General features: G+C 56.3%; 1 protein-coding gene across 1 annotated transcript; it reads left to right on the forward strand.

The window, feature by feature from the left end:
• Window positions 1-124: 124 nt before the first annotated feature.
• LOC147414663 (M-phase inducer phosphatase 2-like) lies at window positions 125-26,085 on the forward strand. Its single transcript, XM_086472025.1, has 11 exons — window positions 125-130; window positions 22,396-22,437; window positions 23,425-23,559; window positions 23,711-23,794; window positions 24,053-24,220; window positions 24,347-24,442; window positions 24,765-24,827; window positions 24,922-25,020; window positions 25,339-25,472; window positions 25,578-25,689; window positions 25,945-26,085. Exons 1-11 carry the CDS (start codon window positions 125-127, stop codon window positions 26,083-26,085), a joined length of 1,080 nt encoding a protein of 359 aa, XP_086328151.1.
• The last annotated feature ends 9 nt before the right edge of the window (window positions 26,086-26,094 follow it).

Below are 26,094 nucleotides of genomic sequence, written 5' to 3' on the forward strand. Positions count from 1 at the left end.
GGTTAAGGTGATTAGCAAGGTATGTGGATTGGCAACCCCGGGGTATAGAACCTCTGTTATTTTGTTAATGGCCCTCAGATCTTGGACTATTCGATAGGACCCATCTGGTTTTCGGACCGGGAGAATGGGGGTATTGAACTCCAATTCACATTCCCTCAATAAGCCCAATTCTAGGAATCGCTCTATTTTCGGTTGAATCCTTTCCCTGTCTTCTTTCTTTAGTGGGTATTGTTTGATTCTTACCGCTCTCTGTCCATCCTTCAAATTTCTTATTATTGGTTGGGCATTCTTGGCACGTCCTGGGGCATCAGTCACCCAAACCCCGGGGCAGACCTGATTAATGATCTCCTCGTCGATTTGTCCTTCTATGGGAATATTCACCAAAGACAAACTCATTATTTGTACATATTGATCATCATTTACCTCCAGAGTAATCTCACCCTTTTTGAATTTTATCGTGGCCTCCAGCTGTTCCAATAGGTCTTTTCCCAAGAGGGAATTCGGTGAATTTGGCATAGACAAAAATTTATGGATGCCTACCTGCTTGACCAGTTTATATTTTAATGGTTCATAAAAATAAGCTTTGTCACTCTGGCCAGTTGCTCCCTTTACCATGACATAGTCATTTCCTAAAGGCATTAAAGCTTGATTCAAAACTGAGTATGTTGCCCCTGTATCAACTAGAAACTCCATTTTTTTTTTCTTTGTTTTTCTCCTCATTTCGTTGTAATCAATGGATCTTCTAATCATCCATTACATGTGCGATCGTTTTTCTTGGGTTATCCCGCCACCTATTGTTCCCCTGACGCTGTCGCTCCAGACATTCCCTTTTCCAGAGACCCGTTTTTTTACATATAGCACATTGATCCCTGCTCAGGGGCGCCGGTCCACGTCTCATCCTGGATTTAGGTTTCCATTCTCTCTCTTCTCTAACTACTGCCACCAATTTGCCTAGACTCTGCTTATAATTGTCCTCTCTGTTGCTAAACACCCTCCAAGCCTCTTCCAATAACACTTCCAAGTTTCGACTATTTGGTGGACGTAATTTTTGTCATTTACGTCTGATATCATTCTGAGATTGTCCTAGAAATAGGGATACCAGATGTTGTATTCCCACTGCTGACCCGGGGTCCAGTGGTGTATGACAACACATCGTGTCCCTTAGTCTATCCAGAAATTTGGAAGGGGACTCAGAGGGACCTTGTTTCACTGCATATAGCACTGCTCGATTTATAGGGTTTGGAATTGCCTTCTCCATTCCTTTCACTACCCATCCTTGGTCTGCTCGTAATGTATCCACATCAGCTGATCGATTAGGGTCCCAGTTTGGGTCCTGCAAGGGGAAGTATTCTTTAACATCACCCCTTTTTATCTCATAATATTCTTTTGCCAAATCCCCGGCAGTTTTTATAACCAACTGTGTTTCTGTTTCGGTTAAGCAGTCCAATAACAGTTACATGTCATTGCAATCGGGGCTGTACTGTTTTATTATAAACTGGAGATTTTGAGTAACGCCTACTGGGTCACTGCGATATTTTCGGGCAGCATCTTTCCATTCCTTCAGCTCGTTACCAGAGAATGGTATTTTGACTTTTCCTGTTTCTCCGTCCGGTCCACCTGCGTCCTGGAGAGGAGCTTGGAGAACTGTTTCTGTTATCTGCCTTCCCCGGGTTCGGGAAGATATCGGGCTATCTGGTGGGGAGGAGGGAGGATGTGGAGGGGTACGGACCCTTTCTAAGTCCTCATCTCGCCCTTGTGGCTGCTGAGGGGGCCTAAATAGGTCACTTAGATCTTGTTCTGATCCACGGTTAGTTTGACTTCTCTCTGTACACCTTTGGCCAATGCTACAAGCCGAACAGCACCTTTTAATTTATTTTTGTTGTTGTTTTTGTTTTCTTTTTCTAATGCAAGGACAATGGGTTCTCGGGGGGGTACTAATCTGCAGTCCCTTTCCCACTCAGGATTGTCCCGGAGAACAAAGAACATATCAGCGTATGTTACTTCATCCCATTTCCCTTCTCTCCTCAGAAACAACATTAACTGCAAGAGCGTGTTACACTCTAACGTGCCACCTTCCTTAGGCCATTTTGCCCCATCTTCCAGCTTATAAAGCGGCCACCATTGATTGCAATACTTAATTAACTCTTTCTTCTTTTCTGTGCCCCCTTGTCCTGCTCTGTCTTTCCAATGTGTCAGAACACATCCTAAAGGGGATTTTTCATGAGGTTTACTCTTTCCTCCCCCCATCTTTTGTTTTTCAAACCCGAACCCTTCGCTTATCTTTTCCTTCCTTCTCCGCACAACTCTACTTTCCACGGACCAACATTACTACTTATCAATATCCACGTGTTACACAGACGTATCAAGGATGGGCACGGCACTCCTTATTCATACTTCAAGTTATTACACTTGCTTCGCTCTTCTCCGGCCGCCTCAGTCGCCCCGGCTCGGAACCGCGGATAGAGCTCCTCACTCACTTCGTACGTCTCACTCACTCATACACTCAGAATGTCCGGACAGTTTTGATAGTAACGACAGGAATTGTAATTGCAGGAAGCTTCAACTAACATATAAAGCCATTCACAAACGACTCATGTTGATCCCCAGGCAAATCATACAATTACCTCCCCTTTTGTTGCCAGGTGATGGAGTCCACCTACTCATCCAGGGCACGGGCAAACCGACTTCCCTGGACAAGAGTCATAACCAATATCCCCGGGCAAGATTGTGGGGTTTAAGTTTAGTTATTTAGCCTTCCCAGTGAACACCCTTCTAAGCAGCTGCAAATATTGGAAAGATGGCATGATTGTGAGAGGCCCGCTTACCCTTCTCCTGCTTCTTATGTACCAGTCATTAGCAGGTCCGTCCTGGCTCCCGATGTTGGGATGCAGCGGCAACCTCGGATTTGCTCGATCTACTGCCAAGATCGCTAGCGGCCGCCCTATCAGTCAGCAAATCCCCCTGTTACCATGCAGGGTACCCTCCTCCCATACGGGGACTATGCTGCACGCCAGATGTCTCTGCTCGATTTACCAGCTGCCCCAGCCACGCGTACGACTTACAGGCCCCTCTCACAAAACATACCGTTTGATCCGCGGCTTCAGGAGGTTGTTGTCTGCTCCCGCGGTGAGCGGCTGGCAGCGGAGGCTCCTCCGAGGAAAGTGCTTGGGGTGCGCCCAGGGGCGTCCGCTCCCCAGGCGATCCCACAGCCGAGCAGAGAGCCTTCTGGCTGGCTTGCCAAAACTGACGTAGGGAAAAGACTTTACAACCCGAAAGGTTACACAGTAGGTGTGTTTACTGCGTGCAGATGCACGGGGGATCGCTCCACCACAAACGTGCATCCCCACTGTGGCCGCTTCTCCAGTATTTATCCAGTTAAAACATCACCTATTTCGAAACGCCTAGACATATTCATGACCTGTCCCCAAAAAGGCCATTCCTTCCTCTCACTTCATTTCCATAATCTCTGCCTCGGGCTCCTCCTCAGGGCGCTTGCGCAGTTCCTCCTGGTGGTCCTGGGCAGGGGTCTTCAGAGAAGAAGGCCGTAGGTCTTCCTCGCTCTGTACTCCTCCCCTCTCCCCTGGAAGCTCTAATTTGGCTGAGCTTGCAGTACCAGACTGGTTTCAGCCTGGTCTGTCCTTGTGTGCACACCTGGCTGTCTCCTTTTTGTTCTTGGTTAGAGATGGATGTTAGCGAGCCCTCCTTAGCTCTTATCTCCTCCTGCCTTTGACGCCTTTGAGCCATGAATTAGGTCCTTGTTTCTGTCTTTTCTGTTTCCCTTATCAGCATCTTTCTTGAGCAGTTTGCAGGGGTTAGTGACTAATTGCTTACTTGCATGCGTGTTAGTTCTGGGATGCAAGTTTTAATAGGTTTAGCTTTGTTTTCCTATGTAGCTCCCTATTAATATTTTCGATATATCTTGGGTTATACAATATATTTTCTATGTGGCCCCCTATCACCAGCTGTCTTTTCCATGAGGTAATTTAGCTGTGCCTGTTCATCTCAGTGCCCTTGTTTTCTTCTTTCAGCTACCTGGTCGGTGATGAGCTCCGGGTGGTGATGGAATACATGGCCGGAGGCGCTTTAACCGAAGATGTTACCCAGTTTTGTATGGAGGAAGGGCAGATGGCAGCTGTCTGTAGGGAGGTGAGGGATCCCGCGTGTGCTTCCTATCCCTTGGACGGGATGGTACTGGTGAACAGGTGGCAAGAACAGGAGGGATTTCATCTTGAGAGCTTTGTTTCTGCCTTGCTTTATGATATGGAGAAGAAAGGGCACCTTAAGTGAACTGCCTGACAGTGTCACTGCACTTTCTGTACTCTGTGATTACACTCTTAAACACCGTTATTGCATTACATTTTTTTACTTTTTTTTTTTAAGTTTGAGTCTTCTCAACTTTTCCTCTTTAAACACGTGCCTGGAGCATGTCTGTACTGCATTCCTTGCCTGTAAAAGCAAACATGCTGGTGGCAGAATTTTAAAAGAACAGCAAGGCAAAGGAGAGACTCATTTGTCAGAGTCTCAGCTTAAAAGGATAGCATTCCACCCAAAATGGTGTTTGCTCCTGAAAAATGACTAAGGTGCTATTTCCAAATCTGCTGTAGAGCCTGACAATAAAGTCTTTGTCCTGCAACCTCCCACCCAACAGTGATCTACTTCACACCGAAGGAAGGGACTTTCTCATTTCTGGCAAACAATACTTTGTCATATGGATGGACATAGCACACTGATTGCGGCAGCAGCCATCCTGCCTGTGCTTTCAGGGGCTAGTCTGTGACAGTAATGGACATTTCTCTTCCCAAACCTGATATGCCTTCGTTTGGAAAGTTGTTACTTTAATAGTGTTGAAGCAGCAAGCTATTCCTCTTGACAGTGCAATATTCAGGCATTGCTCGCAATTCATCTGGAAATTAAATGTTTTAGAGGCGTTTCATTCTTGAGTGATGAAATCTGGTCATTAATTTTTACCCTCATGTTTCCTTTTTACCTATCAGTGCCTGCAAGCCCTGGATTTCCCTCATTCAAAGCAAGTGATTCACAGGGACATCAAAAGCGACAACATTCTGCTTGCAGTGGATGGGATTGTCAAATTGGGTAGGTATTCTTGGTCAGGCACAGCCTTCCCAGACTGTGGCATGGGGCTGCTTTTGACTGACAGCCAGTTCCCCAGAAGGGATTCCTGTGGCAGTGCGCTGACCACTGCTGCCAGCTCCGAGCACAGTTCCAACCTACAGAGAGGCACAGAAAGGAGAAAGGTGTGAAGAGTGTCTTGGGTTTGTGTGTGGCCCTTCCAGAGGGAGGGAGTTACAGTCTAACGGTTCAAGTCAACAAAAGCCACTGCAGGGAACTTGAGGGGTGGGTTTTAAGTGGCCAATTCAACAATATTTCCGTGGCTACAGCACTGAGCAAACAGAGCACGGCCGCTTTTCCAGATAGATTCCACACCGTGTTCTCGGGCATAGAGTGGGGATTTCTTTTGCTCGCTTTCCTAATTCGAGCTGCCTTTAACACCACTTGTTTTCCTCCTCAGCTGATTTTGGCGTCTGTGCTCGGCTCAGCCCTGAGCAGAGTCGACGGAGCACAGTGGTCGGGTCTCCAGACTGGCTGGCACCAGAAGTGGTGAGGAAAGAAGCCTACGGCCCCAAGGTGGACATCTGGACCCTTGGGGTCGTGGCAATAGAGATGGCGGAAGGACAGCCTCCTTTTATTGATGAAGATCCTCTCAGGGTAGGGTGTACATAAAATCAGATACCAGTGTCTTTCAAATCTATCCCGTTAATCCCCCGTGAGGCAAAACCCCAGCCGCATCAGCTGGAACCAGTTCCCCCATGGCCCGCTTCTAAAGCTGTCACTGCAGCACAGCAGCATCTCCTGTAGCTTTGGTGACGTCAAGGGGAAGACTTCCAAAGAGACGTGACTTGTAGCCAGGTCAGAGATGTGCCATCTGTGCTTTCAGCTGGGCTTGAAATACCTTGTATGCTTTTTGAAATCTCTTTGAGCTGTATCTCTGAGTGACAGCGATTTTTCAGCGGCAAGTTTCTCCAGTTGGCGACTTTTTCTGAAAAGCATTCCAGCTGTGTCTGCACGCAGAGAAGTCTTTTCAAAGTCGGATCAGTGCCGATGGCTCACCTGAGCCTTTCAGGTAAGCAGTGTCGCTGCTTGTAGAAATGCCATAATTACTCATTAGCAAATGACTTTCTAAAAATGTGTTTTAGCACAGAAACTTGGAGTAAACAAATGTATTCTTAATGTTTTGAGGTTTTCCGTTTCATCCTCATTCCTTAAAATGAAATGACCAGCTCTTATCCCAAATGAGTGTGTGATAGTGAAGGCGTGTATACCAAGATAAAACCTCATGACTGGTAGCTGGAACAAAGTTAGGTGCTGCACAGTGAATTCCTGAGAGGGATGCAGGAATGTATGAGGAAATTAATTGTGACCATGTGTATAGATAGATCGTTTGTGTTAAGGCTGGAATTAAAATAGAGCATGACGTGTAGCTTTTCCCATAGCAATAAGGCTGTGCTCTCTCTGGTCTATGGCACCCAGACTGTGTGCTGCAGGCCGAGAGAAGAAACAGCAGAAAGGTCAAGACATACCCCCAGGCAGGCTACTTAAGAAAGGAATACAACAACTACACCAGTGTCAGTCCTCCGCTCTGCTTGAACAAAGATTCCTGAGTTTTCTTGGAAGGCTTGTTTTGGTTTGGTAGGTGCCCGGGCTTGTTGGTTCCAGTGCACACAGGAGGAGCGGTGTGCACTGTGCCACCTCCTGAGGGGGGAGAAGAAGTAAAGAGGTTTGGGTTCAGCCTGATGCTGAGTCAGCTGAGTGCACCGCAGCTGGCAGGGTGGCAGTAGGCCTGTGTCCCTGGTTTGCAGGCTGAAAATTCCCAGCTTCCTTAACCTCAAAGGTTGCTTAGGGCTCCTGGAGAAGCCTCAGGTCAACTGTGAGGCAGGGAACTGGATTTTTTCTCTCTGATCAAATTCACATTCAGCCATTCCTGCCCTTGCCCAGATTATTTGAGATGCTCTTTTTCTCCCTACATGCCTCATCTGCTGCGGGAGTTGAGATCAGCTTGAGCACTCAGAGCTTCACGGTGTCTTCAGGTGCCTGAGTAAAACTGCAGGAGGTTAAAATCAGGCACCTGGAGTTGGTCCCACCTGTGTTCACTTCCTGGGCTCTTGGGCAGGGGCTGTTGCCCCTGAGCTGGGAACAGTGAACAGCTTGTGATGGACCGCCTGAAGTTCCCCAGTTCCCAGCTGGTTTTATGAAAGTGAATCAGCCCCAACAGGGACAGGATCCTTCTGCTGTTGTGTGTGGAATCACAGAGTGCAGCGAGAGCTCTCAGCTGCATCCAAACAGGAGAGCTGATAAGCAAGACCCGTCTTTACAGGTCAGGTTTTTAGCTGATGGCACACAGTAGCTGTTGGGTTTAATAGTCACATTTAGACCCCATCCAGGGAGTTCTGCGAAGCCTGGAAACCAAAGGATGTTCTTTCACATTTTCGTGAATGCTTGTTTTAACAGTGCAAGGCACGCAGCAGCTTCCGTTCCTGACAGGAGTTGAAATACCTACATGTACTCTAAGGGCATTAAAGGATCATTGATCAAAGAGTTAACACCAGTCTGAATGTAGATATGATTGTTGTTTTCCACGTGTAGAGCAAATGCATCCCCTGTTGCTCACGTTCTTTCCAGCCGATGCAGAACTCACAGGAATGAACCATTTTCCAGCCAAGAGTGGCCTGGATATTTCTGTGACAGTGTTTGTTTTCTCTCACTGGGATTTCCTTCCACCAGGCATACGCCTGGGGCCTGAGGGACAAATATTGGTGCGATAAACGTCCTTTGAAACGCTGGTTGGACCTCCCCAGTTTCAGTTTTAAAAATACCCAATAAACCAAATCCTAGGCATTCCTGTTTCACAGCCAGGCGAATGTAGCCGGAATAAAATTCCCAAGGCTGGCATGGGTGCTGTGTTCCTTTATCGCAGGAGAAGGGACGTCCCTGGGGCAGCACCATTTAACCGCAGTGAGGACAGGCCCTCCGGCTCACCGCTGTGCCCGGTGCCTGAGGGCAGCTGCAGAGGGACGGGACAGGACTGATTTTGTGACACTTCTCTTGTGGGCAAAGTAGAGAAACTTCCTTTTATTGTTTTTCCTCTAGGATAGTTCATTTGCCTTTTTAGGCCTGGAATTTTTCCTCTGTGTTTAAGAGGATAAGAGCAAAGTCCCTTTGGCCACCGTCTCTTTAAATGCCAGTAGTGCAGAGCTGTTCTTGTCATGGCGGACATTTGTATGGAAGACTCCTAGGCCTATTTCTATTATTATTGCTGTATATTTGGGACATATTCTGCAAGTTTAGGTTCAAACAGTTCAAAACATTTGTCTTGCCGTTCTGAAGAACGTCTTACAAAAGCAGAATGAACTCATCTGTCCAGCTTCGCAGCGTGTTAGACCTTGGTTCCAAGTGAACTGTCCCGGATAATGCTCGCCCAATGTTTTGCAAAATTACGTTCTAATTCCTTGGCATGAGGTCTGTCAGGAAGACTTGCTGATCTGGAATTTGGAGACTGCTGAAAGACAGAGTTGCGGGTGGCTCCTGTCTGCCCAGTTATGTGTTTTCTTCATAATATATTTGTGCACACAGCTAACGTGTCTGTGTTGAAAATGAGGTTCCAAATGTTTCTGTTTAGCCTAGGAATAATCTGATGGATCTACTTTTTTATCCTCTAGTTACCATTTTTATCTAGAACAGAGCAAAAATCTGGACTACCTTTGTTTTAAGGAAGCTGTACTTTAGGGAGCAGTGAGCACTGCAGGGATGCATTTTATGTCCGAATCCTTTGAAATAATACAGCTGGACCAAGTTCACTCTTTAAAATAGCCAGGAAAGCTGGTGTCGATGCACAGAGAAGCCAAATGTGCTTTTGCTGATGGAGTTCCTCCTAACTAGGTCAGCCACTGCAATCAGCTGTCGAGGCAAGATCACGTTGATGTTGGAGTAGCTGTGGCGGCATCAGAGGTTTTTTGTAGGTAGAGAAAAATCATCTCTAACCCTCTGCCAGGGAGGAAACTGGCACTGGAGGCTGGACCTTAAAAAATGGGCTCTCTGTGAGCAGTTCTGGGTAAGAAAGAAACAGGTGGAGTCTTGTGTTTCTTGTCACTCTAGGCGATGGATCTGATAGCGACCAACGGGACACCAGAGCTGCAGAACCCCGAGCAACTGTCCGCTGAGTTTCGGGCCTTTTGGAGCTGCTGCCTGGAGGTGGACGTGGGCAGGCGAGGGTCTGCCCAGGACCTTCTGCAGGTAAAACGCGAAGCGGCTGCAGGTGAAAGAGCTGCGCTGTGTCCTGGTTTTGTCATCAGCTGAACTCGAAGGCATCAGATGGAGCCCCCTCGTGTTAGTCTCCACTCTGGGTGCTTTTCAGCTGAAAAATCAGTGGAATCCTACAGTGGTTCGGGCTGGAAGGGACCATTAGAGGCCATCCAGTCCAGCCCCCCTGCAGTGAGCAGGGACATCTTTAGCTGCATCAGGTTGCTCAGAGCCGCATCCAGCCTGACCTTGGATGTCTCCAGGGATGGGGCTTCTGCCACCTCTCTGGGCAGCCTGTGCCTGTGTTTCACCACCCTCAGCGTAAAAAATTTCTTCCTTATATCTAGTCCGAATCTGGCCTCTTTAGTTTAAAACCGTTACCCCTTGTCCTATTGCAACAGGCCCTGCTAAAAAGTCTGTCCCCATCTTTCTTCTAGGCCCCCTTTAAGCACTGGAAGGGTGCTAGAAGGTCTTCCCGGAGCCTTCTCTTCTCCAGGCTGAACAACCCCAACTCGCTCAGCTTGTGCTCACAGGAGAGGTGTTCCATCCCTCTGGTCATTTTCGTGGCCCTCTTTTGTGTTTTGGTAGGAAGTTCAGGTTTACAGGGTGGCAAAATAACTGCAGTGGAACGATAGCAGGCGCAGAGGCCTGAAATGGGGTTGGGGACTGGTGTATGCCGAGAGATGAGCAGGGAGGAACGCAGTGAAGTCAGTCCCAGCCAAGCGGACAGAGGTTTGGCGGTGGGAAGGAAGGGGCTGCGGGTGCTCCCTGTGAGCATCAGAGGGGCCCCGGCTTGTACCTCCTGCCCCACTTGTGGAGGTTTCTGCCAGCGAAACGGGGATGGCTGAGCAGGACTTGTCACAGCTCCTTCTGTTGCCTGGCATAGTCGAGTAGATGAAAACTGCTGCAGGTTTGGTGCTAGGTTTTGTGGCAGATAGGGGGTGGCACCGTGTGCCCCTTGGCTGTCCCTGCTGTGAAGGTGCCAGCCAGCGCAGGAGGGGCAGGACATGGGGTGGTAGACACTGCTGTCCCTGCAACCCAGATCTGAGTGCATCAGCGCTCTGTCTCTTGTCTCCCTGCTCTTCTCTCGACCTCAGTGGCCTTCAGAAGAACACGTGGGCCTAAATATTGCTGGGATAAACATGTCCTAGAGGTACTGGAGTTCCTTGAGGTGTGGCTTGTGCCCCTCATCTTTTCTGAGCACTAAAAGAGCCCGTGTCTGTAGCAAACAGGAACCTAAGTGAGCATTTTGAGGTTCCTGAGAGGAACAAGGCCCTGGGACAGCAAGCAGCATTCCCAGAGCACTGGCAGGGCAAAATTGCCAGCAAGCTGAAGACACCTTGATAAATGGATTAATCGAATGACGGGCCATGTTGGCCTGGGATAGCAAGGGACTGGAATTGCAGACGCAGGTGCAGGTGGTCCCCTAAGTCCCATTTCTGCATATTGCTGGTAACCAGCAGAACACTGCTTGAGCCCGTCAGTAACTGAGTTTGGAAAGTAATGGTTCATTTCTTTTTTTTTTTTTCCTTTGGGCAGCATCCATTTTTAAAGAAAGCCCAGCCTCTGCCGCTGCCAGCCACGGGGCCTGCACGCCCTCATCCCACAGGCAGAGTGTTCAGCAGGGGTTTGTCAGGGCTGTCCGATCCCAGCTTCCGCCTCCCCTCCTGCTTGGAAACCCCCCGTATTGCTGACACCCCCACCTCCACCCCCCCTTGAGAGGCCACCGTGCCCCACGCCCAGAAACGGCGGCTCTGTGACATCAGCCCCAGGGCCAAGGCCATCAGAGGCAGCGAGACTGCTGCGGGCAGTACGTCGGCGGCTGCGCTGGAGGCAACAAGACCTTGTTCTTGCAGCTCACACGTGCCGCTGGCAGCGATGAAAGTGCTCGTCCTCCTCGTCCTGCTGGCCGTGTGCCGGCCTGCGCACGGCATGTGGGACAGCTGTGGGTAAGTGGGCCGAGGCTCTGGGAGGGAGCTCGGGCAGCCCTTGACGGGCTTCACTCGAGGGGGCCCACGCGGCCCCTGTGGCCACTCCACAGCTTCCCAAACTCCCTGTGGGAGCCTCAGCTCCTTGCCAGCACCCAGGCTGCTGGCACAACCCGTCTACGGGGCTATAGCGGACAGAGGGCTGGAGGCACAGCCACGGGGTTCCCTGGCCCTGCCGTCCGTGCAGCCCCTTGGGGGGGAGGGAAGACGGCTGACCTTCAGCCTCAACAGCAGCACAGCCGTCCAGCAGCACACTCATGAGTTTCTTCTTACACCAGGACCTGCGGGCTCCGGCCCATGGCGGCTAGCTACGGCATGTCGCGCGTCGTGGGTGGCTCGGGTGCCCAGCCAGGGGCCTGGCCCTGGATCGTCAGCATCCAGAGCCCCTGGGGCCACGTGTGCGGAGGGTCCCTCATCAGCCCGCAGTGGGTCCTCACAGCAGCCCACTGCTTCAACGCGGCCAGGTAAGGAGGAGCAGGGAAGGGGGCTATCCCCACAGCACCAGCAGGCGCCCCGTCCGCAGCCCCACGAGCTCCTGCCATCCCGCTGCCTTGCAGTATGCCCGGTGCCAGGGCACTGGCGAGCCCAGCTGAGAGACTGCTCCGCAGAAGGCTGGGCTCGTGCCACCGCTTCCTAGCAGCCTCCAGCTCCACGTTCCTGGTGCCCAAGGCGTGCTAGGGCAGTGGCACCCTCCGCAGCGCTGCTTTCCTCCCTGCCTTGGGAAGCAGAAGGCAGGGAACCGCGGGGCTGCTGCAGCACGTGGCTCCGCTCCCTCTGAGGCCTCTCTGCATCTGCCTTCCAGGTACCTCACCATGTGGCGTGTGGTGATCGGGGCCACCCACTTGGCTCAGCTGGGCCCTGAGACCCAAGTGCGCGGTATTTATCGGCTGATACTTCATGAACACTACAATAACGTCACGGAGAGGAACGACATCGCCTTGCTGGAACTGGACCAGCCTGTCCAGTGCGGCTACTACGTACAGCTGGCCTGCGTGCCCGACGCCTCGCTGAGAGTGTCAGAGCTGACGAGCTGCTACGTCAGCGGTTGGGGTGCCACCATGGCAAGATGTGAGTTCCCAAAGAGTATTCGTGTGCCGAGGGTAAGCTCGGCACGCTGGGGAGGCGGGCTGGGCTTCTGGGCAGCGGCGGCGGCTGCGAAAACCAGAGTCGGGCTGCGGGGACGTACGGCCACGGAGAGATGGGCCCGAGCCATTAGCCAAAGCGAGATGGAAGGGCAAGCCCGGCACAAGGCCTCTGCAGGGGCAAAGGCGAGCCCTAGGGAAGGGCTTCGCCCACACAGGGGAGGAGAAGTGGGAACAGAAGGGCTGCTGGCTGCTAACTCCTTCCTGTGCTCACAGCTGCAGGATCGACCGCTGTCCTGCAGGAGGCCCAGGTCCACCTCATCGATGTCAAGGTCTGCAACAGCAGCCGCTGGTACAGAGGGGCCGTCCACCCCCACAACGTGTGTGCCGGCTATCCGCAGGGCGGCATTGACACCTGCCAGGTAGGAGCGTGCTCCGCGCCAGCCCCCAGCAGCACAGGCAGCCCTGTCGCCAGCGCCCAAACGTCCCCCGGCCCGTGTTGCGCCTGCCGAGTCGCCCTCCTGCCGCTGGGTCCCCACCGCTGTCGGGGCTTGCCTTCCCTTCCCCGTCTGCAGGCCCTTGCCCAGCACCCCTCTTGTCCCAGAGCCCTGGCACTCTGCCCAGAAAGGCCACCCAGTGCTCTTGCCCCAGCGCAGAGGTCTGCATCCCAGTCCTGGAACGTCCCCCTTCCACACCTCCAGGAGCAGCGGGCAGAGAGGAGAGAGCGCCCTACCTTGCAGGCCCACCACCCCCTCCCAGACAAGGTCCTGCAGGCTCCAGCACCTGAACAGAGCCTTTCTGGGCACTGGGTACAGCTCTGGCAGGTGCCAGGAGAGAGAAGGAGCCAGCCACAGTGCTGACAGGGGCCACCCAACACCACCAGAACCCTCTGACTCTCCTCCGCTCCGCTGCAGGGTGACAGCGGTGGTCCTCTCGTCTGCCAAGACAAGCACGCCGACTACTTCTGGCTCGTGGGGGTGACCAGCTGGGGGATAGGCTGCGCGAGAGCCAGGCGGCCCGGAGTCTACACCTCCACGCAGCACTTTTACGACTGGATCCTGGTACAGATGGGACTGCACCCAGCAGTCCGGGCTGCTCCAACGGCGCGGGCATGGAGTCATTTTCTCACCGCCTCCACCCCCGTGCAGAGGCCAAGGCCGATCCCAACACAGTCGGGCACGTTTAGCTCCTGCCCATTCCCACTCCAGAAGCTGGTGGAGTTCTTTACTCGGGTGCAGGAGCTCCTGCAGGTGCTAAGGGGGAAAAAGGCTTGAGCAGCAAGAGGAAGAGGATCCAGTGCAGGCTGCAGAGTAGCACCACCCTTTCCTCCTGGGGCAATGCCTGCTGAGATCCAAAGGCAGCCTCAGTGCCAGTGGCCTGCTCGGTCCTGCCCACGCTCCTCTCAGGGCACACACAACTGCTGCTCTTGACTTAGTTCTTGAAATAAAGTTGACCATTTTCACAGCTAACCAGGCTTCAGTCCAGTCTCCTGTGCAAGGCAAGGACTTCCATGCCCAGCACCTGCAGAACGAGGCTGCAGGCAGACAAGTCGGTCACACGGGCAAAGAGTCACTCCAAAAGCTGAAACCGTGCCCGGTCTGAGACGAGGGTGCTCAGAGCCACCGTGGGGTGGAGAAGACTGGCTAGAGGGAGGCTAGCAAGAGGAGAGGAGGAAATGTGACACCCAGCCAGCGTTGGGGGTATGCCTTAAGGCACGCAAGCTGAAGATTAGGGCCTGCCGGGAGCCTTCGCTTACTGAAGACACCGTGGGAAACACCTGAGCATGCCAAGAGCTATTGCTGCCTGTAGCAAAGCGAGTGCGAAGCTGACGGGAGTCAGAGTGCCATGAGGAAGAGCTGGATTTCACAGGTAGTTAAGGGGGATTGGTGTGGGAGGTGGCCACACTTGACAGATAACTGAAGGAAGAGCTGGGGTGGTTTTGGAGAGAGCAGTCTGGCAGGGACAGCAGTACCCAGGAAAAAACTGCATCGGTAATGCCGTGGAAGTCCGAGGTGACCCAGCTAACAGCGCCTGAAACACCAAACCTGTGGACGGCTGTGGCAAACGTGGGAGCAAGGGGGAAAAAATACCCGTGGGGAGGTCCCTTGCTTGGGAGGAGACAGGGGCGGAGAAAGAGGGGAGTCAAGGCATTTGAGGGGCATGTATAGGCATGGAAAAAGGAGGGGAGGGGGGGATCAAGGAGCCAACCCCACAGAGGCAAACTGCTGGTTGGTGTACTTGTTTGACTGAGCCCTGCAGGTGATCACCGCAGTGCGTCCTACCTCCTCTTGGAGAGCGATTCCCACTCCTTCGTGTGCGGCCCCACTCTGCACCCAGGGCGCGGGTGGGTCCAGAGGGCTGGCGGCCAGCAAGGGCAGAAGGGAACACAGGCCACGGCGACCCAGCGGTGGGCAAGAGCGAGTGTCTCGGGCCAGCTACTGTTCGGAGCGCTGTGTGTTTGTGCAATTCACTAGGGAAACCAGAAGCTGGACTAGCTCACGAGCAAAGGAGAGAGACCCTTGCAGTCGTGCAGATGGCCTGTGGTTGCAGCCCACCCGGTTTGTTGAGCTGCCCGGTGGTGCCGATCCTGGGGAAGGCTCAAGAAACGGCGGCTGCCTGTACCTGCAGGCAGGCAGTGGAGTGTGCACAGCGGGAGCCAGCGGTGGTTTGTGCGGCTGTTGAACGGGTTTGGGCTTTCAATGTGCCCAGCCCGGTACGCCTGGTTCCTTTCTCCTTGCAGGTTGTATTCAGAGCTGTAATGCTATTTTTTAAAAAAAGCAAAAGCAAAAGCAACCAGCAAACAAAAAAAAAGCTCGGCAATTCCACCCTGCAACGGGTTGTCTCCCCCAGGCCCTGGCCACCCTGCCAGGCGACATTCACCACCACCAGCAGGGTGCAGGAGCGGGCCCGGGGCAGGGCTTTCACAGGCCACCCCTATTTTGAGGCTCCTGGCCATGCAGTTCCTGGGCAGTGCTCAAGCAATGGCAGCAGTTGCCCACAGCCGGTATTTTTGATCTTTCTCCCTTTCTCCTAGGCTCTGGCTCCCTGGTTTCCAGCTGTTCTCTTTCTGCCTTAAAGCCTGTTGTGCTGCTTCTCTTCCCCTTCCTCACTCTGGCTCCTTGTCCCCATCTTTTTTAGCCTCCTCCCTGCCTGCCCCGGCCCCTCGTGCTCCCCCTGCTCCCCCACCCCGGCGGCCACCGTTGCTCGGTCCCTCTCTGCCGCCCTGCCCCACACTCCCCCTCCCGCTGGCCCTCAGGCTCTGGGGGATGTTTCCCGCCCTGCTCTTGGCTTGGGGGAGGGGCCATGGGGCCCGCGGGGGCGGGGCAGGGCCGGGGGAAGTGTCCCTGCAGGGGCAGGCAGCAGGAAGAGGCCCCGGGGCATGCTGGGAGCTGTAGTCCTGGGACAGGGGCTGGTGCCGGGAGGTGCAGGCTCTGCTCCAGCCATGGCCCGTTTGAGGTGAGGGCTGGGGCTGCCCCTGAGGTGAGCCAGGCCCTTGCACGGGGGAGGGGGTGTCTCCTGCCTGCTGGCTGCCCGGGGGTGGTGGGTGGGAGCTCCAAGCCGGAGCCGGGTCAGTTGGAGCATCCCCGGGGGTGACCTGAGAGCTGGGGAGGGGAAGGAGAAGGAGACAGACCCCCCAGCACAGGCACTGGACACGCCGACTCTCAGAGCCCCCCTGAGCCCTCCCAGCCCCGCTCCCCCCCTGCAGCTGCCCCGTCCCCAGCCCCTCCCCTGAGGCCAGTCCCGCAGCCCCAGGCTGCCCCACGGCCTGTCCTGGCAGCCGCGAGCGGGGCCTCGGGCAGGCCCAGGGCTCTGTTAACCCAGGGGCCTTCAGCAGCAGTGCGGGGAAGGAGCGGGGTCTGCAGGAGCGGCTGCAGCAGGAGGGGCTCCGGCCTGGGGCCGGCTGTGACAGTCAGGGTTCTTTCCCTCTGCCAGAGGCCGTGCCAGGGGCTCGGTTGTCTGTTCCTGCCCTGGGGATGTCGTCAGCTGCATCCAGCTCAGGCTGAAGCTGAGGAGATGGGCAAAAGGAAAAGCAGCCGGAGAAGGACACGAAGGGGATCCGGCTGCGAGCTGCCCCCAGCTGCAGACAAGAGACAGCCGGCCTCTCGGCGTGAGGAAGGGTCCCTGTGAGTAGTCCTGAGCAGAGCTGGTCACCAACATGCACCGCGGGGTCTGTGTGCGTAACCAAAGCACGGTATAGCCGTGGGGGCGGGGGGTGTGTGTGTGTGCGCAGTGAGGCTGTGTATGTAGGAAGCCTCATATTGTAAGAGCTGAGAGAGGCAGAGACAGAAGTGTCTCAACAGTAAAATGCTCCCAGCAGCACCAAGAGCGGGAGCGGCAGTGAGTCCTGGGCCCTTGTGTTATAATCAGATCTGAATTTTGAATTTCATTGATAATTAATTGTTTTGAATAAACAACTAATTTCTTATAGTTAATTATTTCCTGATTCAAATAATTTACATTATGGTAAGGAGTAGACAAAACCTCACTTATGCTAAGAGACAGCAGATGCAGGCCTTAGGAAGATGGCCAAAGCTGAAGGTGCTGTGGATTGGGAAACTGTACAGAACACAGAACGAGGAGGGAGGGAGGCAGGTACAAGGGGTGAAATTGTACGTTCTCAGCTAGTTCTCTTATGTGATGAAACCATCGAAACAAAGGAATGTTGCTGTGAAGACTCTCCCGTCCTCCCCATCCTAATTTGTATATCAGAGATTTTGACCAGTAAAATAACCAATGATTAGGTTAGGATAGGACTATTAAGAAAGTTATAGAATAGGGCAGACCAATCATTGTAACTGTCAAAATTAATAGCGGGCATAAGATGCATGCTTATGTTAAAATCTGTTAAAGATCCTGACTTTGCAGAAAAAGGGTATAAGATGTTGAATTTTTGATGTAACTTTGAAGCCCGTCGGGTGGAGCTGTCCCTGTGCTTCCCAGCGCTGCAATAAAGACGTGCCGGCTTATCTGCAAGTGTGTAGATAAATTTGTCGTGATTGCGACCCTCCGTCCACACTTGGGGCCGTGTCACCCCTCTTGTGCTCCGGGTGCCTCCCTGTGCCTGTGCCCTCCCACCTTCCATCACTGGCGTCACTCTTTTGCTTCCCTGTACCTTTCTTCTTCTGTCTGTTCTTGTCCCCTGCTCCCTGTTCGTCCCTCTCTGCTTTCCAAGCCCCTCTCTTGTTCTGCTATTCTACCTGCCCCTTTGGTTTTCCTTGCTCTCCCTCTGTCCTGCTCCCTGCCCCTCTTTTTTCCTTCCTCTGTCTCTGTCCTGCAGCGCATGGCTGGTTTTTCATTCACTGCCTCTTTGTCCCAATCTGCATTCCTCCTTGATGTTCCCAATCTCTCTGGCTTCTTGCCTGAGCTGCTTTTTCTCTCTTGTTTGTAACAGGAGACGCTGTTCTCTAAAAACATAACGGCATTCTTTTGGCAAGCCGCTGAAATGTTGAGAAGATCCCTCCTGGGAACACTCTGCAATATTCTTCCTGTCTGCAAGTGGCGCCTGTTCATCAGAATGGATTCCAGAACCCAAGGGGAAGTTAACCTCCAGAAGTCTTAAACCTTCTGGGGAATCGCACAGACTATTTCTTGCTAAGAAGACGAAGGCTCTGTTGTTCCAGCTGTCCTTAGTGTTTCGAGACAACAAGCACTTGCACTGGTACTTGTTCTTTTCTGATCTGTGGCTCCTGTGAATGTTTCTCCAAGTTCTTGGTTTCCTGTCCGGGTGACTCTCCAGAGGACTGTAAAAATCAGTCTTCGTGGAGACTCTCTGTGCTGCGGAGCTGCCTGTATCGTTGTTGTCACCCAGCTGCCTACAAACGGCTCCCAACCCCAGACAGTGGGGCGGCATTTCTGATCTGCTGGAAGGGGGTGTCTCCATTTTTAATGTTGTTTCTTTCAGGGAGCACTGTGAGCGTGGCAGATCCTAAGCAGAAATACACTCGATTTGAACAAGTCGGGCAAGGGTAAGTCCAGTCACAGTTACTTCTACAAAATCACGGGCCAGGTATTTTGCTGGTGTGATATCAAGCGTGAAGTCGGGCAAGCTCCAAACGTGTTCAGACCCTGGGTTTAGATTCTGCTGTCTCTCAGTACTGATCAGAATTGGTGCCTGTGGTCAGAAGGTGTCGTCAAAGAGCACTTGATGCTGGCAACGTCTTGTCTGCAGCGAGGGGCAGGACCTGGAAGATCTACTGTCCCTCAAGTTTGTAGCACGCGTTTGCTTGTTTTCTTAGGGGAAATCATTTTTGTGTATCTCAAAATAATACGGCCACGCTAAAGAAAGGAGAAAAATCTTTATTGCCTGAAAGAGCAACTTAGAACCTGATAGCTGTCAGATAAATAACACTTCTCAAGAACATTTCTTTCCAATCTTTTGCTTTAAAAAAGTATTTAGTGATCAGGATTATAACGGTATAGTTTAGAAACTGCAACCAGAGGTTAAATATTCAGCTGTCTTTTCTGGCAGAGGTAGTGAAAACCAACCATTCAGTAATACATGCAGTGTCAATGCACTGTCCTTTCCTCAGTTGTCTGGCATGTGTGTTCAGGGCTCTCAGAATGACTGCGTGGTGTTGCCTGAGTTTTGCAGATAGATCCAAAGAAGAGATCTGAGAAGGCACAGCTAGACTGTGCGTGTGTTACATTCTCTGGGAAAAAACCACACACACCCCCGCAAGAAAAAAAAAAGAAAATGGAAAAAACCTAAACCCCAACAGAGCAAAACTGGAGAAAAGGGGAAAAGAATGAAATCTATTATTTTCCAGTCTCTGTAGGCACCCTGCCCTTCAGTTTTGGACTGAAAGAATTTAGTATGAACTCTGGAGATTTGCACCAGCCCTTTTTCTTCCTCTTGGACCTAAGTTTTCACTTGGATAGCCTGCATGGCAGGGGGCTTCTGGGCTGCTGCGCTGTGCGCTGCTGGCTGAAGGAGTGGAGGAACCAAGGTGTTTTAGAAACACTACAGGCAGCAGAGAGCTCCTGTCAGGGCTTTCACTTCCAGGGTCTAAACCACTTCTCGTGTCTTTGCTGCTCTTTTGTTTTTAGGGCGTCTGCAACTGTCTATACAGCACTCGACATCACCACAGGACAAGAGGTGGGTGTCAGCAGCCCCAGCAGATTTGGCAGGGGTTCAGCGCTTTCCCCCCTGGTGCAAACAGCGGATGGGCTTTCGGATCGCCAGGAGATCTTTACTGCAAAGACTTCCACATGGCTGGGGGCTTGTGGCTGGGGGTGGGGGCAGTGTCCGAACACTGGGCTCCCCCCTGGGCTGCACATTCACTGATGGACACCCACCCCTCATCCTGCCCAGCCGCATGCCCGACGTGCAGCCCCCCAGCGATGTCTCCCCACCCACGCACCATTCCGTGCCCCCCCAGCCGTATGCCCCCCAAGACCCCAACTACGCACCCCTCCATTTCCATTTACCCCCTCAGCCGTGCCCCCCCCATGCCCCTCACCCACTTTGGGCCGAGCTCTCCTGTGCTCCCCAGCCATGTCCCCCCACCCAGCCATGCCCCCCCCCATTTTGGGCGATGCCCCCTGAGCCCCTCCAGCCATGCCCCTGCACCCCTGCTGGCCCCTCCCCCCGTGCTTTGCCCGCACCCCCGGGCTCCGCTCCCCTGCCCGCGCGCCCCCGACCCGGCCGTGGCCCCGCCCCCCGCCCCTCCCCATTGGCTCCCGCCGCGCCGCTCCCCTGTTAGTTTTCGAATATAAATAGGGGCGGCCGCGGGCGCGCGCCCCCCCCCCCTCGCGCACCGGACGGCGGAGCATCGGCGCGGCCCCGCTCCGCTCCGCCGGGGCCGGGAACCGTCGCTCCAACGGGTGTAATTAACGCCTCCCTTCCTTTCCTGCACTCGCCATGGCGGCGCAGGGCGGCCCCGGTGGCCGTGGGCTAGCCGGAGTGGCCAGGAGGCGAGCGGGCATGTCGCCGGTCACCCCGCTGACGCTGGATATGGACAAGCTGGTGGGACTGGGAAGGTGAGTGGAGACGGGGGGGCTGCCCCGCACCGCACCCCCCTCCCCCCCACGCGTGAATGCTGCCGGCTCAGGGCAGTGCTGAGCGCGGAGGGGGGGGACACCACCCACCGCCCCACCCGAGGGGGGCACCCCGAGGGGTACCGGTGGGTCCCCACGGGCTGATCGCCGCCCCCGCCCTGCCCGCAGCCACTGGGACACCCCGAAGCGGCGGGTGGCGGGGCTGTCCTTGCAGAGGCGCCGGGCCAGCCCGTGCCGGGGGTCGGCAGCCTTGGGCTCCCCCCGCAGCTCCGTCTCCTCCGAGTCCTCGGACGCGGGTGAGCGATGGGTGCTGTTGCCACACCCGCCCCTGCCCCGATTCCCCTCCTCCCCGGGGCTGGGGGTGTGCAGGGGGAGCTGTGCCGGGGGGGTGGGCGTTGGGCAGGGGGTCACTGCATGCAGGGGTGGGGTTTGAGGGTAGGGAAGGGTCTTTCTGGGGGTGCACGTGGGAGCCGGGTCCCCCGCTCTGTCTCAGCTCCTGGTCATGCTCTGAGTCAAACTGGGATTTTAAACGGGGATTTCCTCCCCAGCGCTTCCTTCCCTGTGCTGGATGATGGGTGGGAGCCCCCCCACCCGCCCAGCCCTGCACCCCGGGGGGGGGCTCGGCTGTGGACCACCCCAGTGGGGGTCCCTGGGCAGGGTGATGTGGGACATCTTGGCCAGGATGGGTGGTTCCAGGGTCGTCCCTTTGCTATGCTGGGGGACGGGAGAAGCTTTGGGTGAGGGTCCCGCCTGAGCACACAGCAGATCCCACCCTGTGGCCCCCTCCCCAGCGCTAGAAGGGAACACAGCTGGGGTGGGGGGGGCTCCCCTGCACCCTGCCAGCACCCCACAGGAGCGGTGGGGGACCTGTGCTGGAGCAGGGTCCCGGGGGCACGGCGTGCCTCCCACCCGCCCCCCCCGATGCTACCCCTGCCCCTTGTTCCCACAGGAGTGGGGCTGGACTCCCCCACGCAGGAGGACCCCGTGGCACTGGAGGAAGTGTGAGTGTCCCTCGCCCCGCGTCCCCCCACTCCGGGAGGTCTCCACCCTTGCCCACTGTGTCCCCCCTGCTCACCCTCCCCAGGCTGCCTGCAGTGCCCACGCTCAACCTGTCCCAGCCTTGCTGGGGGGCTGTGCAGGTGGTGTGAGAAACCACCTCTAGTGGGGCTGTCGGTGCTGGTGCTCGGCCCAGCCCTGCTGCAGGCAGGGGTCTGGCAGCGGGTGCAGGCAGGAAGCCTCTGCGGTGCTGCCGTGCCAAGTCCTCCTCTGGCAGGGACGGCCGGTAGACGGCTCGCTGCCTCACCACGCAGCGGGGTGAGGGTGCTGAGCACCTCCCTGGGCTCCCAGCACCCCCGCCTCAGCCTCCTTGGGGTGCTGCTGCCCAGGCCTCGCAGATTTGGGGTGCAGGGATCAGCTGAGAGCCGAGCTCTGCGGGGCTGAGGGGCTCTGGGTGCCACACCGGTGGCTTCGCCCACTCCCAGGGCCGTTGGCAGAGCCCCTCTCTGGCAGATGTCGGGTGACTGAGTAACTGGGGGCAGATGGTGATGCTGGGGCAGCCTTGGGGCTGGGTGGGCTGGGCTGCAGGGGACACGCCAGTGCCCCCTTTGTCCTGTCGCAGTGTGCAGCTGCATGGCCATATGGCCGACGGCCAGCATCCCCAGCATCCCCGCTGCCGGATTTACATACAGGTGGAGAGCGGGCGCCACTGCCACCAGCTACATCTGGGCCCCGAGCGGGGTCAGCGGGGTGCCCTGAACCACCCCAGGGTGCTGCTTAACCCCCCAGCCCAGATTGGGATCCCCCCGTCTGAAACCAGTGATTTCCAGATGGGGTTTTAACCCTTTGTGGGGCTGAAAGCCGCTCAGCTGTTCTCCCCTTGGGGGGGCTGATGACCCCTGCGTGGGGTGGGGGCCTTGTAAGGGCTGCGGCTGCCCATCCCAGGGGCTTCTGGGCTGCTCAGGCTGGGGCATGGGGTGCCATCCCCCCTAACCCTGGCTCCTCTCTTCCCGCAGCTTCGAGACAGCGATCCTAGAATCCAGGAGAGCTCTCAAAGAGTAAGTGAAGGGGCTCTGTCCCGGTGCCCAGACCCGAAAGCCAGGCTGTCTGTCTGCCCTTCCCTGGGGTTTGGATCAAGCTGTTGGTGTTGTTCAGTGGCTGGAGGAATTGCTGCCCTGGGGTCCTTCCAGGGAGGTCTCACCCCACTGTGGGGACCCAGGGGACAAGGGGGTCCATGCCAGCTTCGGGGCAGAGGGGGGTGGGACGCTGCTGGTCCAGGGCATCTTCTCACTCATTTAATCCTTTTCTTTTTGCAGCAATAAGCTCCTTATCCGGAGGATCCACTCACTGCCAGTAAGTCCCGGGGGCTCTGCAGGGCTGAGCTGAGCTGGATCCTGCTGTGCCCCTGGCTGAGCTGGGAGGAGGAGGAGGAGAAGGAGGAGGATGGAGCTGGGGAGCGCAGGGGCTGTGCAGCACCTCTCACCCCTCCCAACCCACACTGCAGCCACAGCTCCTGGGGGCCAGCCCGGTCCTGAAGAACATCTCCCACTGCCGGGAGTTCAACAGCCACGGGGCCAGGGAGCAGAGGGGCCCAAGGAAGCCTGAGGACAAGGTGAGCGGGGACAGCAAGGCTGGGGAGAGGGAGGCAGGACCGGGGAAGGGGCAGGGGGATGCCGTGCCCACCCCCCCCCTCCCCCACTGCTGCAGGAGGGGTTTGTCTTCAAGAAGCTGCAGAGGCCAAGTCAGCACAGCCGGCTGCCCGCCGGCGATGGGGCTGCGGGGGGGCACCCCCTCAGCCAGAGACTCGGCTCTGCACCCGGCCTGCTGGTGAGAGGGGCTGGGGGCGCTGAGAGGGGGGCACCAGGGGTGGGTGGTCCTGCTGCAGGGGCTGCTGAGCCGGGACCTGCTGCTCCAGCCTCCCTGTTTGCACTGGAGACCTGTGGGTGTGGGAGCTGGGGGGATTGGGGTCACTGTGTCTGCAAACAGGGCTGGTGTGGGGCTGGCCCCACTCCTGAGCCATGGGCTGTGTCGTGTCCCCTCCCCAGTTCGACACCCCCGAGAAGGAAAACGCCGCCCAGGGTGAGAGCCCCATCATCCTGCGCCGGTGCTCCTTGGCCTCCTCCATGTCTGAAGAGGAAGATGATGGCTTTGTGGAGATCCTGGATGAGGAGGAGATGAAAGTAGGGAGGGCTCCTCCATCTGCGCAGCTGGATGGACCCTGGCCAGGGGCTCCGTCCCTGCCCAGGGGGGTGCGAAGCAGCAGTGGGACTCGTTCCCTTCATGCTCTCCTCTGTCTCTCCCCTGTGGCCCCCCCAGGTGCCCCCCCAGAAGAGCGATACCGACGGGCCACAGGGGATGGAGAACCTACTGACTGCGCCCCTGGTGAGGAAGGAGGAGGCTGAGCCGGTACGTTGGGTGTCTCGGGGGGTGGATGGGGCCCCAGGCTCCCCCTTCCTGGGGTCTCCAAGGTGGGGTCTGGGGGTGAGGGTCACTGGTTGGCCAGCAGCACACACCCCCCAGGGCTTTGGGCTTGTCCTGGGTGGTGTGCAGCCACTAGAGAGGGACCCTTTTGCCTTTGTTCTCGTGGTGCTGGGGGGGGGGGGTGTATGTGGGGGGAAAGCCGGACCCTTGGGCAGCGACACAGGCTCTCTCTCCACACAGTGTCCGGTGAAGCGCGGCAAGTGCCGGCAGCTCTTCCGCTCGCCCTCGATGCCCAGCAGCGTCACCAGGCCCATCCTGAAGCGGATAGACCGACCCCAGGACCGGGACACCCCCGTCAAGACCAAGCGACGGAGGAGCGTGGCCGGTAGTCCTGGCGAGGAGGCGGCAGCGGCGGAGCCGGTGGGTGATGGGGAATCCTCGGGGTGAGGCGTCCTTGCCCATCCCGGGTGGGACTGCCCAGTGCCACGGCTCTGCCGGCGCCCTCACTAACGCCGAGGGGGGTGTCTCTGGTTCATGTCCCCGCAGAAAGCGCGGCTGCTGTGCTCCAGGTCCTTCTGCCACGAGGAGATGGAGAACCTGCTGGCCAACGACCATCAGGAGCTCATCGGGGACTTCTCCAAGGTAGGGCTGCTGGGGGTGCTGCAGGCTTGGGGGTGCCGCCTGCCCCCCTCTCCTGAAACAAAGGGGGACCATCAGTGGAGCCCTGCGCTGGTGCCAGAGCCCCAATACAGCTGGTGGCCCTTGTTTGGGACCAAGGGGACTTGGGGCTGAGACTTTCCAGCCTGAAGAGCCTGACCCGCTGCTCTTCCAGTGCCGCAGCGCCGTCCCTCTTGGGAGGGAGCAAACCTCGCAGGTGGGGGGTCTTCTGGGCTGGGGGGAGCGGGTGGCAGCCAGGATGTCTCCCCAGGGACAGATCCTGACCCAGCACCCGCCTCTCCTCCAGCCTTACCTTCTGCAGGCGGTAGAGGGGAAGCACCCAGACCTGAAGTACATTTCTCCTGAAATGGTAAGGGAGCAGTGACCTCTTCCCCAAAAAAACACCCCCACAGGGCTGCCTCCCTGCCCCCCGCCCCCCCCTCGGTGACGGGCTCCCCCCACAGATGGTGGCAGTGCTGACGGGGCAGTTCAGCAGCCTCATCGAGAGCTGCGTGATCGTGGACTGCAGGTACCCCTACGAGTACGAGGGAGGCCACATCAAGGTCAGAACCGCCGCTGCGCCCCTCGGGGCTGGGGACAGGGTGGTCATGGGTGGGGGAGACACAAACCTGTCAAACCTCAGAGGGGCTGATGCCCCCCCCCCCAAAGGTGCTGAACCCCCTGGAGGGGTTGAGAGCCTCCCCAAAGGTGCTGAGCACCCCCGGAGGTGCTGAGCCCCAGCTGGAAGGAGGAGGGGGGTGATGACATTCCCAACAGATGGGGCAGAAGGGGGGCAGGGTATGGAGGGCCACCCCCCCCCCCCCCTTCCCGAGATGAAATGGGAGGAGGGGGGGCTGAAAGGGGCCCCTCTCCCTCGCCAGGGCGCCGTCAACCTGCCGCTGGAGCAGGACGTGGAGGAGTTCCTGCTGAAGAAGCCCATCGTGCCCTTCGACGCCAGCAAGAGGGTGATCGTCATCTTCCACTGCGAGTTCTCCTCCGAGAGGGGGCCCAGGATGTGAGTTTGGGGGGTGGGGGGGGTGGGGTGGGCGCTGGGTTCTGCCGGACCCCCTGGACATGGCAGGATCCTATCTGGGTGCCAATCCTGTCCTCTGTCCCGCAGGTGCCGGTTCATCAGGGAGAAGGACCGAGCCTGTAACGAGTACCCCCACCTCCACTACCCCGAGCTCTATGTCCTGAAGGGGGGGTACCGGGAGTTCTTCCCCCAGTACCAGGTAAGCCCCCCTACCTTTCACCCCCTGTGTGGGAGGGGGAGCGGTCCCTGGCAGGAGGGTGAGAGTGCTGGGTGGGGGGGAAATCACCCTCTCCGCTCCCCAAAACCCTGCCCTGTGAGGGGAAAGGGTCTGGCTCTGAGCATCCTCCCTGAGGGTAGCACTCTAGGGGAAGGGGGTTGTGCTGGGGGTCCTGGGGGGTGCTGGGTTTGCCCCAGGGGGTGGGGAGGGGGTGCTGACAGAGCCGTGGGTGCCCAGATGCACTGCGAGCCCCAGGACTACCGGCCGATGGACCACGAGGACTTCAAGGAGGACCTGCGCAAGTTCCGCCAGAAGAGCCGCAGCGGGGCGGGCGAGCGCAGCAAGCGGGAGCTCTACAGCCGCCTCAAGAACTTCTGAGGGACCCCC

Source organism: Leptosomus discolor, chromosome 12, assembly GCF_034619465.1.
Source record: "Leptosomus discolor isolate bLepDis1 chromosome 12, bLepDis1.hap2, whole genome shotgun sequence".
Lineage (NCBI taxonomy): Eukaryota > Metazoa > Chordata > Aves > Leptosomiformes > Leptosomidae > Leptosomus > Leptosomus discolor.